This window comes from Giraffa tippelskirchi, chromosome 4 (assembly GCF_054371585.1).
Source record: "Giraffa tippelskirchi isolate mGirTip1 chromosome 4, T2T-mGirTip1v1.2.pri, whole genome shotgun sequence".
NCBI classification, from domain to species: domain Eukaryota; kingdom Metazoa; phylum Chordata; class Mammalia; order Artiodactyla; family Giraffidae; genus Giraffa; species Giraffa tippelskirchi.
The window spans coordinates 191,839,223-191,856,754 of NC_137278.1; the positions used below are offsets into that span (position 1 = coordinate 191,839,223).

At 43.6% G+C, this 17,532-nt stretch overlaps 1 protein-coding gene across 12 annotated transcripts in view; it reads right to left on the reverse strand.

Moving 5' to 3' along the window:
* Nucleotides 1-1,073: 1,073 nt before the first annotated feature.
* Nucleotides 1,074-17,532, reverse strand: part of BORCS5 (BLOC-1 related complex subunit 5) — a 100,297-nt gene continuing 83,838 nt past the window's right edge. For 8 of the 12 annotated variants that reach the window (XM_081589300.1, XM_081589301.1, XM_081589299.1 and 5 more), the window contains one exon: nucleotides 1,074-1,729. In XM_081589300.1, the coding sequence (XP_081445426.1) occupies nucleotides 1,499-1,729 (231 nt within the window). In that variant the 3' untranslated portion in view covers nucleotides 1,074-1,498. Of the gene's footprint in view, nucleotides 1,730-5,107; nucleotides 5,309-17,532 lie in introns of all 12 variants that reach the window. The other 4 variants (XR_014081979.1, XR_014081978.1, XR_014081977.1 and 1 more) reach the window with 2 other exon arrangements.

Below are 17,532 nucleotides of genomic sequence, written 5' to 3' on the forward strand. Positions count from 1 at the left end.
TTCACCTCCCTGGGCTGGGTGTCCACCCACTTTCCTCAGGTTCCTAGAAGCGTGCCCTCCGAGGAGGGCGGATGCCATCTTGGCCTCTTCACTTGGCTCTGGGTTCCAACCTGTCTTTCCGGCTCCGAGAGAACCATCTTGCTATGTTTTGGTCCTTAAAGAATTCTAGAAGCTGTTGATTTTTACACCATGTCTAAATTTTAGAAAATTATATTTTCCATTGAGCTTGGTATGTTTATACTTAAGCCGTCATGCAGTTGTTTTATGCTCTATATTTTACTCTGGGTTCTAAGAACCTTACAGGACACTGTTCGATCAAAATCTGATTAGAAGAATCAGATGACGTTTACCCGAGAGAAGCTAAATTAAGTGGGATCAGTTTTAACCTTATAAATATACCGAAGGCTGTCTGGATCATAAAAAGTCACCCTCTGAGGTTTGGAGAAATCTTGGGGGCCCCATGGGCCCCAGCGATCTCCCTCTATCCCTAGCTCCTGGTCTCCGTCTGCTGGCCTAGGTCAGTCTTACATTCCATTTTTTGGCTTCTGCAGTCTTCTCTTCCACTAGAACCTTTATGACGTGCAAAGTACTGTGCTAAGAACTTCTGTGGGTCCTCAAATTGCTTCATTTCCTAAACTCCCAGAGAAATTCAGCAGCGCTTGAGGAGTTTTTTTCTCTTCCAGAAAAGAAGGGCAGGGACTACAGAGCCCTTTTTGTATGCAGACACAGTGTCTGGCCCAGGCAGTGGGCACCGTGCTTGCCTGCTAGGTGCGCGCTCTCCTCTGCTCCACGCGTCTGCGAAGCTAGTAAAGCAATGCTGGCTAAAACCTGGAGGACTCCTAAAAACTGGAGTCTTGCCAGCACTGATGTAACAAGAGGAAGCCTAAACTATGGCTGCATCAAGGAAACCCATTTTCAGTGGGAGAGGAACCCAACCAGGCTGTGGAAAGGCAGGCTTCAGTTTCTGATGACGACACGGCAGGGACACCCTAAGCTGACACAGGAGTGATGCCAGCGCCCTGCCAGGCCAGATCGAGACTGGCTGCGATGGAAACATGACACGCACACCTGGATTAAGTTAGTTCTTTATGTTTACAACCTGGACAGCCTATGGAGAAAAATGTCACAAAGGCATCAGGGACACAGGGCTTCCTCAAATCTTCTTCCCCCTTCTCTTCAGTTTCAGTCTGCAAGCTAGATAATATACACTGTCAATTAAAAAAAAAGCAAACTAAATTAAAAAAATAATAATTCCCAAGGCAGGGTCTGTACAGAATTCCTAAGAGTTCAAATATTCCCACTTCAGAGACCACGGAGAGCAGGTTGGTTGGCTTTGCAGGGTAAAGCTCGTCAAGGGGAGGGCTGGGGCATCGCAGGTCTCCAGGGCAACAGACTGCCTCCCGTGCCCTCGGGGAGCACCACACTCCCCTAACCTTGGTCACCTCCTGTGTCTCTGGTTCCAAAGGCCCCGGGGCCCTGGCGGTGCCGGGGGACGTGGCTACAGCCTGAGCTCGCGGTCGGGCTTCACGCTGAAGGGCTCCAGGCGCTCGGCCTCGGGCAGCAGGCTGTTGAGCCGCTCCAACAGCGGTACCGTCTGGTCGATGCCCATCTGGATGCGGCGCAGGATGGCCGACATCTCGTTGACCTTTTGGATCTGCTCGGCGTATTTGGCGTACCTTTTCTGGCGCTCCTGCATGAAGCTAAAGAGGGTTTCTACAGACAAATCCATCTGCAGGGGCGAGAGAAGTGAGACACTTTCAACCCCGTGGAAACAAGTCCCGGCGAGAGGATGGGGCGGGGGCGGTGGGCGGTGAGCAACAGGCGTGGGACCACGGGCCACGTGGGGGAGGACCAGCGTTCCCGGAAGTGGAAGCGTGGGGGAGGAAAAGCTTCCGAATGTGGCTGGAACCCTCTGCAGGGGGAGTGAGGTGAAGGCCTCCAGCTCCCGTTCTGGTTCTGGGCGGTGTGGAGCCATTTAGTCCCGGGTGAGGCCCAGGGAGTTTCTAGCTCTTTTTCTCTATAGAAGGAATCCTGGGCTGGGAAATCAGGCAGATGGGGTTTGACTCTGGCTCTGCCGCTTTTATAGATGGAGAACCTCTATAAATCAGCAAAAACAAGACTGGGAGCTGACTGTGGCTCAGATCATGAACTCCTTATTGCAAAATTCAGACTTAAATTGAAGAAAGTAGGGAAAATCACTAGGCCATTCAGGAATGACCTAAATCAAATCCCTTACGATTATACACTGGAAGTGACAAATAGATTCAAGGGATTAGATCTGATAGAGTGCCTGAAGAACTATGGACAGAGCTTTGTGACACTGTACAGGAGACAGCGATCAAAACCATCCCCAAGAAAAAGAAATGCAAGAAGGCAAAATGGCTGTCTGAGGAGGCCTTACAAATAGTTGAGAAGAGAAACCTTCCTAAGTGAATAATGCAAAGTAATAGAGGAAAACAACAGAATGGGAAAGACTATAGAGATCTCTTCAAGAAAATTAGAGATACCAAGGGACCATTTCATGCATAGATGGGCACAATAAAGGACACAAACAGTATGGACCTAAGAGAAGCAGAAGATATTGAGAAGAGGTGGCAAGAACACACAGAAGAACTGTACAAAAAAGATCTTAATGACCCAGATAACCACGATGGTGTGATCACTTACCTAGAGCCAGACATCTTGGAGTGTGAAGTCAAGTGGGCCTCAGGAAGCATCACTACCAACAAAGCTAGCGGAGGTGATGGAATTCCAGCTGAGCTATTTCAATCCTAAAAGACGATGCTGTGAAAAGTGCTGCACTCAATATTCCAGCTAATATGGAAAACTCAGCAGTGGCCAGAGGACAAGATCAGTTTTCCTTCCAATCCCAAAGAAAGGCAATGCCAAAGAATGTTCAAACTACCACACAAATGCACTCATTTTACATGCTAGCAAAGTAATGCTCAAAATTCTCCAAGCCAGGCTTCAACAGTACGTGAAGCAACAAGCTGGATTTGGAAAAGAGAGAGGAAGCAAAGATCAAATTGACAACATCCACTGGATCATAGAAAAAGCAAGAGAATAACAGAAAAACATGTACTTTTGCTTCATTGACTACACTAAAGCCTTTGACTGTGTGGATCACAACAAACTGTGAAAAATTCTTCAAGAGATGGGAATATCAGACCACCTTACCTGCCTCCTGTGAAACCTGTATGCAGGTCAAGAAGCAACAGTCAGAACCAGACATGAAACAATGGACTGGTTCAAAATTGGGAAAGGAGTACATCAAGGCTGTATATTGTCATCCTGCTTATTTAACTTTTATGCAGAGTACATCATGTGAAATGCCAGGCTGGATGAAGCACAAGCTGGAATCAAGATTGCCAGGAAAAATATCAATAACCTCAGATATCCAGATGATACCACTCTTATGGCAGAAAGTGAAGAGGAACTAAAAAAGCCTCTTAATGAGGGTGAAAGAGGAGAGTGAAAAAGTTGGCTTAAAACTCAACATTCAAAAAACAAAGATCATGGCATCTGGTCCCATCACGTCATGGCAAATAGATGGGAAAACAATGGAAACGTGACGGATTTTATTTTCTTGGGCTTCAAAATCACTGCAGATGGTGACTGCAGCCATGAAATTAAAAGACACTTGCTCCTTGAAAGAAAAGCTATGACAAACCTAGACAGCGTATTAAAAAGCAGAAACATTACTTTGCCAACAAAGGTCCTCTAGTCAAGGCTATGGTTTTTCCAGTGGTCATGTATGGATGTGAGAGTTGGACCATAAAGAAGGCTGAGCGCCGCAGAACTGATGCTTTTGAACTGTGGTGTTGGAGAAGACTCTTGAGAGTCTCTTGGACTGCAAAGAGATCAAACCAGTCAATCCTAAAGGAAATCAGTCCTGAATATTCATTGGAAGGACTGATGCTGAAGCTGCAATATTTTGGCCACCTGATGCGAAGAGCTGACTCATTAGAAAAGACCCTGATGCTGGGAAAGACTGAAAGCATGAGGAGAAGGGGATGACAGAGGATGAGATGGTTGGATGGCATCACTGAGTCAATGGACATGAGTTTGAGCAAGCTCTGGGAGATGGTGAAGGACAGAAAAGTCTGGCGTGCTGCAGTCCATGGGGTAGCAAAGAGTGAGACATGACTGAGCAACTGAACAACAACTGCCACTTGAGTTGCTAATACTCATCCTTCCTGTCTCAGGTTTCTCATCTGCAAAAATCAGGAGACTGATGGCAGATTTGTAGGGTTGTTGGGAGGACAAAATGAGATGAGGTGTGCTAACACACCAGCTCCAATACTTTACTTTGGCCACCTGCTGTGAAGAGCTGACACACTGGAAAAGACCCTGATGCTGGGAAAGATTGAAGGCAAAAGGAGAAGGCGGTGGCAGAGGATGAGATGATTAGATAGCATCACTGACTCAATGGACACGAATCTGAGCAAACTCTGGGAGATAGTGGTGGCTTCCCAGGTGGCGTAGTGGTAAAGAACCTGCCTGCTAATGCAGAAGATATAAGAAACATGCGTTTGATCCCTGGGTCAGGAAGATCCCCTGGAGGAGGACATGGAAACCCATTCCAGTATTCTTGCCTGGAGAATCCCGTGCACAGAGGATCCTGGTGGGCTACAGTCCACAGGGTTGCAGGGAGTCAGACATAACTGAAGCAACTTAGCAGATACACACGCATGCATGGGAGATAGTGGAGGAGAGGGGAACCTGGCAGGCTGCAGTCCATGGGGTCACAAGGAGTCGGACATGACTTAGGGACCGAACACCACCACCACCCCAGCTCAGGACTCGGCCTGGCACTGAGGAGTTTTACAACTCGCTTGGTGCTCTGTCCTTGCTGCGGAGCACAGTCAATCTACATGAGCTGCCTGGAGGGAGTGGCACTCTCTGGCAGAACCACAAACGTCAACCAAGTCAACAGCACGAGAGGTAAATAGAGGACTGTTTCATGTACCCTCCCTCCAGTCAGACAAACTTGGGGTTCTGGGCTCCCCTTCTGGGATCTCTTTTCCTCCCTTGATGGGGCTCTTTGGAACTGATCATCTGGATAAAAGCAGGGAGAGGACACCACCAGAGTGTCAGATGCCCGTACCCGTCCTCTGCCCGGACCCACATGCACTCCCTCTCTGCCTGCTGTTGTTCCCTGACCAGGGAACAATCACACCACCAAGACTCAAGTTTCTGTCCCAAAGCTCAGATGCTCCTCAGTCCTTCCTTCTTGCGTCTCCCAGAAGCATGGCCCTTCCTAGCCCCGGCATCAGGCAAAGTGCTGGCAGGCGCTCAACGCTTGTTTCTGCAGAGAGAGCCCGAGAGCATGGTGTGATCAAGACAAAGACAAAACACTCTAACCTCTAAGAGAGCCTGCCTTTCACTCTCTTACCACTGCTCCTGACCACTAAGCCCTAATCCCTACTGTAGTATGTACCCATGAGCCCCACGTACAGACTTACTCTAGCATATCTGACACCACTTTAGGCACTGTCAGTATCTAATACAATTTGGAACCTTTTACTGTTTTTTTAAAACCTTTTTATTCTGTATTGGAGTATAGTTGATTGACAATGTTGTGATAGTTTCAGGTGCACAGCGAAGTGACCCCGCCCTGAATCTTACCATCTGGACAAACTGGAACATGTTTACCTTTCCCATTTTTATTCTGGCACCGAGATTCCAACAAAGAAGCATAAATACAATATACAGAGACAGCAGACATTTACTGCCACACATCATGTAGGGTCCTAACGATACAGATATTGAGAATCTTTACACCCACGCAGCAGACTGTGTACATTAACATGACTTTTCTCTTCCACTCCCTTTGTTAACATGACTTTACTATTCTAGAAAACTCAGGCCCAGAAGGAAAAATATTGCAAATAACCTTGTTTCAGGAACTTTCAGCAAAACCATTTAAGTTCAAGAAAAAAACTATTAGACTTTTCCAACAGACAGAGAATGACTGGTCTCCGTGACTCTTGCCTCAAGATCCTGGCCTTGCTGTGACCACGTGACTAAGGACTAGTCAGCAGCATGTACAGGAGGAAGTCTCTCATGGAGCTTCCAGGCGTCTTCCTTAAAAGTTAGCAGGCCTGTTCCTCCTCTTCTCCTTCATCCCTTCCCTCCCTCTGCTGATGCTCAAAGGCAGATGCAGTCCTCGTGGGTCACCAAGAATAACGAAGGTCACAATCCATGGGTTGGCACAGTGGTGAACCAGATGAAGTCAGGGCCCATGAGGACTTTTGCCCAATGCAACTTGTACCAGGAATGGGAGAGAACAACAAATTTCCATTCTGTATGAGCCACCATAACTCCAGGTCTCAGTAAACCAGTGGGATTTAATCTTACACTGATAGAATGAATGTGATAGAGTCCCTACCCTTACGAACTTGCTGTTTACTCTTAAATTCATACTTTAAAACTTGCCCCACATATTCACACATTGTCACTGGTGGCAGTATATTTCAAAGGGCAGGTGAAAAAGGAGATAAGATTACTTGTACAAGTACAAGCTTTACTAAGACATGAGACATCTGTAGAAGGGGTTTGGACTCGTTCCAAATACCTAATGTGGATCTGCCCATCTGGCTGGTCCATTGGCAGCAATGGGTCCAAAATATTAGCAAATCAAAGCTAGCAATATGCAAAAATATCACTACCAAGTGGAGTTTATCTAAAGGATGTAAGCTTTCTCAGCATCTGAAAATCAAAGTTTGTCATTTTGATATAGTAAAGGTTAAAAATCACAATCATTTCAAATCGATGCAGAAAAAGCACTCGACAAATTCAATTATAAAACATTTCAGCAAATTAGGAACAGAAAGAAACTCCCTCAATCTGATAAAGGTGTCTGTGAAAAACCAACACTTAACATCAAAGTCGTAGACAACACTTCTCTCCCTAAGAGCAGGAATAAGGCAAGGATTCTTGCCCTCTCTCACCACTTCTCTTCAACACTGTACTAGAGATCCTACCCAGTGCAATGAGGCAACCAAAGGAAATAAAAGGCACAGGAACTGGAGAGGAAAAAATAAAATGGTCTTAATCTACAGATGACATTGATAGTGTGCCTAGAAAATCCTATGGATACTTACAACCAAAACCTAATAAAACCAACGAGTGAATTTAGCAGGGTTGCAAGATACACAGTCAATATACAAAAATCAATTGCATTTCTACATATTTGCAATGAACAATCCAACAATGGAATGAAAAAAAATATATAAAACTTAACAACTGCATGAACATTAACTTAGAGAAAATGTCAAAAAAAAAAAAAATGTATAAGACCTGAACACTGATATTACAAAACCCTGCTGTGAAAAATTAAAGGAGATCTCAAAAAATGGAGAGGTATATACCATGTTCACGGAAGATTAAATATCAAGATGTTAATTTTACCAAATCAATTTATAGATTCATTTGCAATCTAAATCAAAATTCTAGATGGCTTTTTTGGGGGGTGGTGGTGGTAGGGATTTGATTGGTCAAAAGAACTATGAAAAAGAACCAAGTTTGGGAAGCTCCCTGATGTACTGTGGTTAGGATTCCAGGCTTTCACTGCAGTGGCCCAGATTCAATCCCTGGTTGGGGGACTGAGATTCCACAAGCTGTGCAAGGTGTGGCAAAAAAAAAAAAAAAAAAAAAAGCACAAAAGAACAAAGTTTGAAAGACTTATAGTACTTGTTTCAAGACCTAATATAAGCCTACAGTAATCAGAATAATGTGGTAGTGGCATAGAGACAGACATATATAGACCAGTGTAACTGAACAGAGTATAGAAACAGATCTAAACATATGTGGTCAATTGACTTTTTTTTAACCAAAGTTTCCAAGGTAATATATTAGAGAAAAGAAAGTTTTTCAACAACTTATAGAACAATTAGATATCTATACAGAAAAAAAAAACCCTGAACCCACACATCTCACTCCCTTCACAAAGATTAGCATGAAATGAAACACAGAATCTAAAACTATAAAACTTTTAGAAGAAAACACAGGAGAAAAACCTTTGCTATCCTGTAGAAAGCAAAGATTTCTTAGGTCTGAAAAACATTAACCATAAAACAAAAAATGGTTAAACTGATCATCAAAATTTAAAACTTCTCTTTGAAAGATACCATTAAGAAAATGATAAGACAAGACACAGACACAGACTAAGGTATTTTATATATATATATATATGTATATGTATATATACACACACATATATTCAGAATATATAAAGACCTCTTACAACTCAATATTAAGAAAAAAAAAAATTGAAGTTTTTTTTTTTTTTTTTTTTCAGGAGAACTGACCTGGGCCTCTGTCTCATTAAAACATTCACTGAATTTCTAAAGAAAATCTGCTTTTAAGATCTTTTTGCATGCATGCTTAATCAGTTAGTTGTATCTGACTCTTTGAGACCCTTTGGACTATAGCCCACCAGGCTCCTCTGTCCATGGGATTGTTCAGGCAAGAATACTGGAGTGGGTGGCCATTTCCTTCTCCAGGGGATTTTCCTGACCCAGGGATCGAACCCACATCTCCTGTGTCTCCTACATTGCAGGCAGATCCTTTACCCGCTGAGCCATCAGGGAAGCCCTGAAAAGGAGAATCAAGATCCCTTCCAGGAAAGTGAGCCTCCAACTGATCAGCTGAATGTCAACTGAATTTATTATGAAGGAAAGGAGGGGAGCCCCTGGAAATCGTCTGGGAGCCCAGGGGAAAGTCCTGCCGGAGGTGAGCTTGAAGTAGAATCTGGATCTCTTGGTTAAAAAAGTAAAACTTGCCTGAAGATTGAACCCATGGGCACTGCTAAGTAAGTTGGACTACAGATCAGGAAAAAGAGTAGCTAGATATTAACCAGACAGCATTTTCCACAGAACTACCCAGGGGAAGCCCCAACACAATGTGGAAAGGAAGACATTGTGGTCAATGGCCATATCACTGTGAGGACACTGGAGGCTTTTTGTCCATGATCAAGATGACCCCGCATGCCATGCCTATCTCTAGATAGCTACTGCTCCCAGATGAGAAGTGGCTGCTCATGACACCAGCGCCCACCGGGCTGAGCACTTCACCAGGGCTGAGCATTTCACCGCCAAGGGACCTGTTTCACAGATGCTCTTGTCCTTGCTGAGCTGGGGTGGCAGAAAAGCACTCAGTGGTTTTCAGATCCATTGGCTTAAACCCTCAATAGCTTACCTCCTAAGGTTTTGCCAGAGCTTTCACCTAAGGTGTGAACTAATCATCCAGACCCTGAATGACCTGCTCTGACATCTGAGGCATTTCTGAGCTGGAGCTGAGTGATTCAGAGTCACTCTGAGAGCGGTGGGCTTCTCTCAGAAGTGGGGCAGGGGCTTCAGGAGAAGCAACAAAATAAAGGATGACTGTGACCATGTCACCATTCTAGCTTTACGGCCGACTGTATATAGCTTGCAGCTGAAGACAGTGCTGTCAGACAAAACTGGGTCAAAATCCCGGTTGTGCATATGATTGATCACCTTTGTCACCTTGAACCAATTACTTAACCTCTTTGAGCTTCAGTTTCTTCACCCTTAAACTCAGCATAATGGTCGGACTTACCTCATGTGATTAATGTGAGGAATAATGAGATAACACGCACAAAACACATAGAGGACCTCCAGATAAACACACCACCAAACACATGTGAACTGAAAGAGAAACTATGTCTAGAAACCTCTTTTATATGAAAAATGGAAAAGCAAGATTAAGTAAACATGGGCAGAAAAAATTATGACCTTTGAAGATATCCACATAGGCGCATGTATCTCTGTTTTATAAAGGCCCTGGTGGTGTAGTGGCTAAGACTCTGTGCTCCCAATGCAGGCCTGAGTTTGATCCCTCATCAGGGAATTGATTCCACATGTTGCAACTACGAGTTCTCATGCTGCAACTAAGACCCAGTACAGCCAAATACATAAAGAAATAAAAACATTTTAAAAAAAGGAATTTTAAAGGCAGGTGAGCAATTTTTATGCCTCATCACTATTACACTATCTTCAAGGTTTACACACTCAGAGGACAATCTACCATTGTGTTTTTTGCTGATAAGTTTTATTTTTGTTCTGAACTTTTGCTACTGAAAATCTTACAACACAGTCACATTACTTACCCCCAAGTTCCCTTACAGAAACATTTCACACTATGTAATAACTGAAATCATTATTTACCTACAAGTCCTTCCATATGTTTTTGATTTATATGTTCAGCCATGAGAATGAGTTACTATTACCACTGTTTGGTGCTACCAACATGGCAAAATAAAAATATATACATATACTTGCATGTATATATATTTTTTTCAAAAAATATTTTGAAAGCAAGCAGAAGAGCTTCAATAAATGATACCCTCTCTAGCGAGAGTACACTGCTTCAAAAATTATTTTTTAAAATTTCCTGATAGAATAAGCTTTGATGCTGGTTTGGGAAAGGTAGGTCATCCTATGGAAGATGTCTAAATGCTTCACAGAACTTCCCTTCAAAGTAAAGGTAACCTTGTCAAAGTAGTGATACATACTTCAAGAGTAAATAGCTCTAAGTTAGAAAAAAAGATGCATGACAACAGCAAGAGCTTCAGAAAGAAGAGTGTACATCTTCTAAATTCTAAAACCCTAAGCTGTAGATAGGTCCAAGATGGTGAAAGGCAAATTCAACTTTTTCACAGATCAAAAGAAAATGAGTAGACAAACTGTGTTTCACAGTTAAAAAAATTCAACTCTATACAATCAACAGATTATTGCTTTTCCTCTTCTTCTTAAGTTACTTAAGTCTTTTTAAAAAACTGTTAAAAAAAAAAAAAAGACTGCTTAAGGACATGGGACTCACCTGATGGTCCTGTGGTTAGGAATCTGCCTTGCAATGCAGGGGACACAGGTTCGATCCCTGGTTGGGGAACTAAGATCCCATATGCCTCAGAGCAAGTAAGCCCACACACGGCAACTAGTGAGTCTGTGCACCCCCCCAGCACAAGATCGCACATGATACAACTAAGACCCAATGCAGCCTAAATAAATATTTTTTTAAAAGGATTACTCAAGAACTTGAGACTATTTTAAAAAGTCACTCATCTTTTCCATCCTTTAAAAGTAACGTTCAGCTTTTAATGTGATGTCTCAGTTAACTTAAGTTTCAAGGTCAATTTTTATTTGGTCTCAAATAGTCCACTTTCTCTGCGTTCATTCTGCCTTTAAATTCTGGTTTCCCAAGTTGGTCAATTTAGGAATATGGGAGTTGGGAGCTGGAGGCTACGATGGGCTGAGGCCAGCGAACCAAGGGCTTTCTGCCTTCTCCTCACATTTCAAATCCAGCCCCAGCTTTGTTCTTTGTATAGATATCCTTCAGCGCCCCCAAATGTAGTGAATACACAGGGGTACACAACTCTGCTCTTTTATTATAATTCTTTTTCTAGCTAGATGGGTTAAATGGAAAACTGAGAATTCATTCTAGTTTACATATATCCAAATAATGAATTCTCAGGTCTGTAACAATCTATAGGGATGTGGCCAAGCCTTTAATGTCTTTTTGGAGATGGGCATATCACTGATTTTTAGCAATGCACGCTCACCCCCCAATCCTTGACTTGGCTAATAATTAATTCACTACCATAGCAAGATAGAAGTCAGAAGGCTTGAATTTAAATCCTACTATTTGTGTGAGCCTGAGTTTCTACTTCTTAAAAATGGGAATAGTAATACCAGTCCATCCATCCACCTATTATTTTACAGCAGTATTATGAAGATTACAAATGAGATGATATATTTAAAAATGACCTAGAAAGAGACCAGAGCTATAAAAATGTAAAGTTATATTATTATAAGAAATTCCATCGGACGGCCAAATCTGTTTGGAGATCTGTTTTTCATAAGTACTGACATAAAACTAAGAAATTCCCCAATTATATGATCACATTCAAAAGAGACTGCTTTAATGCTTTATAAAAAGCTTCACTCTTTCTCCCATTCTGAATCTCAGAACTACCAATTGTGATTAGAGAGCAGTTGACATAACTAAGTAAATTAGTACTGTCCCAAGGGCAAAATCTGGGGCTGCAATTACAGCTTGACATTCTGTCCAGTGGGCAAACAGAAAGATGCTCAACATCTTCAGTCATTAGGAAAACGAAAATCAAAACCACCAACAGCTACACTGGACACTCACTAGGATGGCTGAAATAAAAAGCTAGGCAGTAAGTGCCGGTGAGGACGCGAAGAAACTGGAATCCTCATGCACAGCTGGTGGGAATGTGAATGGTACAGCACACTTCAGTCTCTCCAAGAATTAAATACAGGGTGACCATTAAGTACCACATGACCCAGCAATTTTACTCTTTGATACATATACTCAAGAGGACTGAAACGGCTATTCACAGAAAAACCTGCAAGCAGATGTTCATGACAACATTATTTCATAATAGTCACAAGGCAGTAACAAAGAAAATTCCCATCAACTGGGAAATGTATAAACCAAATTGTGACATATCCATACAACAGAATAGTGCTCACCCATAAAAAGGGAACCACTACTGATATAAGCCACACCATGGATGAACTCTGAAAACACTATGCTAAGTGAAAAAGCTGGGCACAACAGGCCACATCATATGATTCCATGTATGCGAAATGCCCAGAAGAGGCAACTCACAGAGACAGAAAGGAGATTAGTGGTTGCCAGGGGTGGGAGGATGGGGAGTGGGGAGTGATGGCTAATTTATACAGTGCTTGTCTGATGAAATATTCTGGAACTAGATAGTGATATTGGCTGCACAAGTTTGTGAATACACCAAAAACCACTGAAGTGTATCCTATAAAACAACGACAGGTACCTCAAACTCAAGTTCTTAATCATTGCCTGGAACCTTCCTTCAGTTCAGTCCAGTCGCTCAGTCGTGTCTGACTCTTTGCGACCCCATGGACCGCAGCACGCCAGGCTTCTCTGTCCATCACCAACTCCCAGAGTTTGCTCAAACTCATATCCATTGGGTCGGTGATGCCCTCCAACCATCTCATCCTCTGTAGTCTCCTTCTCCTCCTGCCTTAAATCTTTCCTAGCATCAGGATCTTTTCCAATGAGTCAGTTCTTCACATCAGGTGGCCAAAGTATTGGAGTTTCAGCATCAGTCCTTTCAATGAATATCCAGGACTGATTTCATTTAGGATTTGTTCTTTTTAAAATTTTTTTTTGTTTTATTATTTAGCCATGCCACATGGCATGCAGGATCTCAGTTCCCCAACGAGGGGTGGGACCTACATCCCCCACAGTGGCAGTGCCGAGTCTCTAACCACCGAGCCACCAGGGAAGTCGCGTTCCTGACTTGTTCCTGCACTGACCCCATAATGGCCACCTTCCTAACGTCATTCTGACTGGAAGCATCTTCCGGAGGTCTTTCTTCAGCTCTAAGAACCTGATGCTGTGGCTTCGTTGCTCGAACTTTCACACATCTGTTACCTCCTGATTTTGCCCGTGACCCATATGATCAGCTGTCTCTGCTCCAGACAGTGGACTGCCCCTTGCCATCAACCAAAGTTTGGCCCATTCTAGCCCACCATCATCCATCCATTCCCATGGGGATTCAGACAGATTATAAAGGTGAGGGTTTCCTAGGTTGCAACAAAAACTCTTCTGAGTCAGCTCTGTGGTTTCTGGCTTCTGACCCTTCTCCAGACGACCATCCCCAAAGAGGACCGGGAGCTCTGTGGGAATCTTCTCCGCGGTGCCGCCCTCTTGCACAATGGACAGAGGACAGGCAGATGTTTTCATCAATTACACCACAGGCTCTATGACATCAATTACCACACACTGGATGTTTTGAAGTGACTGTTTTCAAAGGCAATCATTTACGGTGACAGCTTATAAGAGTAAACTCTTGCCACTCATTCTCATATCACACCTTTGATCTGTAAGTAGGACAGTAGGGAAATCCTTCCTTGGCAAATCTCAGTCTACAAGATCTACTGAAAACAGAAACTGAAATCCATATTAGTTGGACTGTTTCTTTTAGTTATCTTGTACATCATATTAGGATAACTACGAAGGTAGAACACAATATATAATTTAGTAATTCTCTAGATATTTTAATGAATGTAATAAAATCATATATAACGGGGACTTCCCGGGTGGTCCAGTGTTGAGGAATCCGCCTTGCAGTGCAGGGAACATGGGTTCGATCCCTGGTCAGGGAACTAAGATTCCACATGCTGCAGAGCTGCTAAGCCTACACACCGCAACTATGGAGTCCGAGCACCACAACTAGAGAATCCATGCACCGCAATGAAAGATCCCACATGACGCAACTAAGACCTGATGCCGCCAAATAAATAAAAGTATTTTTTAAAATAAAATAATGTTTAACAGTTACAACTACTATCCACTGTGCATGCATGCTCAGTCGCTTCAGTCGTGTCCAACTCTTTGCGACCCCATGGACTGTAGCCCCCCTAGGCTCCTCTGTCCATGGGGATTCTCCAGGAAAGAATACTGGAGTGGGTTGCCATGCCTCCTCCAGGGGATCTTCCAAACCCAGGGATCTAACTCACGTCTTTTAAGTCTCCTTCAGTGGCAGGTGGGTTCTTTACCACTAGCACCACCTGGGTGAGTGTCAATTAAATGTCAGGCACTGTACTATGTACCACAGATACATTATCTTTATTTCTCACAAGAGGCCTATAGGGAAAATACTCTTCTACTAGAGCTGCAGAATCAGGGGTCAGAGATCATAAAATGTGTCCAGGGTCACACAGCTCATACTAGCAGTGAAGTCAGAATTCAAACCTATGCTTTTTAGCCTAATCTCCCCCTATCTTTTCTTCAGAGACCATTAATTCAAATATCGATTCACTTCAATGAAATATATACCATGTTGGGCCATGAGTTTGGGACCTTTTTGACAGATGCATTAATATGGCAGTTTTCACCGTTTTCCAGTAGAGCGAAAGGACACTTTTGTTTCTAATTTAAGCATCATTTCCTTTTTAATAATAAGGAGAACAAGCTGCCAGACATAACACGAACATTCACAAAACAAAAACCAAGAGGAGACCAAAGGGAATACACTATTTATTAGCAGATAACTTGAGTGACATTTTCTCTGGCAAAGTCTGTTTATACATTCTGTACTCTGACATTTCACTTATACAAGAATTTCACAATCCTTGACTTCACGGAGGGGGCTCAGAACATGGTGGTTTAGCACAGCAGGGGGCCTCAGAGATCATTTTGTCCCACTCCTCCTCACTTTATAGAAGGAGGCCACCCCGGAGAGGGTCAGTCCACACGGCAGGGACTGCCAGCGCCAGGGCTGGACTCCAGATCTGATCGAAGGGCCACCCCACCACACTACCACCAGCTTTTCCACAGTGAGCTGTACCTGGTCAAACGGACTGTCAGTGTGTGTCACAACTGTGACCTAAAACAGAAGTTTTCCAGACTCACAGACACAGAGGACAGACTTCGGTGGCCAGGAGGGGAGGAGGGGAAGGGGAGGGATGGATTGGGAGTTTGGGGTTAGCATATGCAAACTGGTACATACAGGATGGATAAGCAACATGGTGCTACTGTATAGCACTGGGGGCTATATTTAATATCCTGGCATAAACCATGATGGATAAGAATACAGAAAAAGAGTATATGTGTATAAATGAATCACTCTGCTGCAGAGCAGAGATTAACACAAGACCGCAAACCAACTATGATGATGTGCGTGCTTGGTCTATACTTCGATCATAAAAAAATACATACATAAAGTTTCTCAAGACACCATTTCTGGCCAAAAGGAAAATAAAAGCCTATCGTGAATTGATGTCAAAATCAAATGACAGGGTCCAATCAGTCAAGCGTCTCCATGTCCATTAGGAACAGGAACCTGCTCAGGTGGCCTCGACCTGCAGCTAGGAAGGAGGGTATCATTCACAGTGGTGTGCAGTTTCTGTGCCCTTCTGGAATTACATAAGCCTCCTCCTGCTCCCGAGTAGTCGGCCATTTCCTGTTGCACAAGGGACAAACAATGGGCAGACTGTCGCCAGTGTTTTCATTAATTACACCACAGGCTGAATGGCATCGATTACCACATAATGGACATTTCACAGTGACCCTGCTTCCTTTGTTCAAACAATGTATCTAAATGTCTCAGCAAAGGAACCCATTCTATTTGGGTCTTTAAGAGAATGAAAAGACACCAGGATCTCAGGAATAATTGCATCACTTTGCCCCAGTAATGATTTTATGACTCGTCTAACTTCCCATGTGCCTTCTTACCCTTGGAGGCGTTATGTCCAGGCAGGATGGGAGGGAAGAAACCTCAAAACCTTTAAGTGGGTCTCAAAGGTTAATACATCAACTGCAGGCGGGTCACCCCGCACCCCGCTGCCCTGCCCTGAAAATGGGCTAGAGAGTGACACCGAAAGGCAGCCAAAAAGGAAGAGAAACAGATTAGGGTCAAAATCAAAGCTCAAGGGCAGAAACTCCACTCTTCCCTCCCCCTGGGAGACTTGTCCTGCACTCTACAAAAGATACTAGTTCAGGGCCCATAAACATTCTAGAACAGGGGTCCCCAACCCCTGGGCCCCAGAACGGTATTGGTCCATGGCCTGTTAGGAACAGGGCCTCAGAGCAGGAGGTGAGCAGTGGGCAGGTGGGCAAGACAGCAAAGCTTCATCTGTATTAACAGCCGCTCCCCATCACTCACATTACTGCCTGAGCTCCACCTCCTATCAGATCAGCGGTGGCATAATAAACATAATGAACTTGAATCATCCTGAAACCATCTCACTCTCCCCTGCCCCACCCCGGTCCATGAAAAAATTGTCTTCCACAAAAGCAGTCCCTGATGCCAAAAAGGTTGGGGACCGCTGCCCCAGAAGATCTGCCTCCCTGGGAAGTCTCTGTTCTGCTTTCTCTCTCATTAAAGCCCCACTTTCTGCAGCCCTCCTGAGTGGGAGAGGGGGCAGCATGAAACCACTGTCCAGCTTCCCAGATGGTGTCCCTCTGTCCACCTTCAATTCCACCACAGTCCTCTGAGATACTGGTAAAAACCCCTTTCTCAAAAAAGTGACTGATCAAGCGTATGGAAAAGTTAGCCTTAAATCGGCAGAGCTGGCACCTTCGAGATGGATATGTGGGGTCTTCAGGGTTATTTTCTTAAGTGTGGCTGCATCCCAAAAGGACTGCATTTGAAATAAAAAAGTGTGCTGTGAAACCACAGAGAGAATACTAGAAAGGAATATGGGATCAGGGAAAGAGAGCATTAATTGTGATCAAGGAGAGGAGTTGGGGAGTAAAAAGCCTTTGGATAAAGAAGTAAAGAGAGGGACTTCCCTGGCGGTCCAGTAGTTAAGACTTCATTTTCCAATGCAGGGGGTGTGGGTTCAACCCCTGATCGGGGAGCTAAGATTCTACTTGCCTAGCAGTCAAAAAACAACAATATCAGACAGAAGCAATAGTGTAACAAATAAAAGACTTTAAAAATGGTCCATAAAAAAATTTTTTTTAAAAAGAAACAGAAAAAGACAGTAGAAAAAG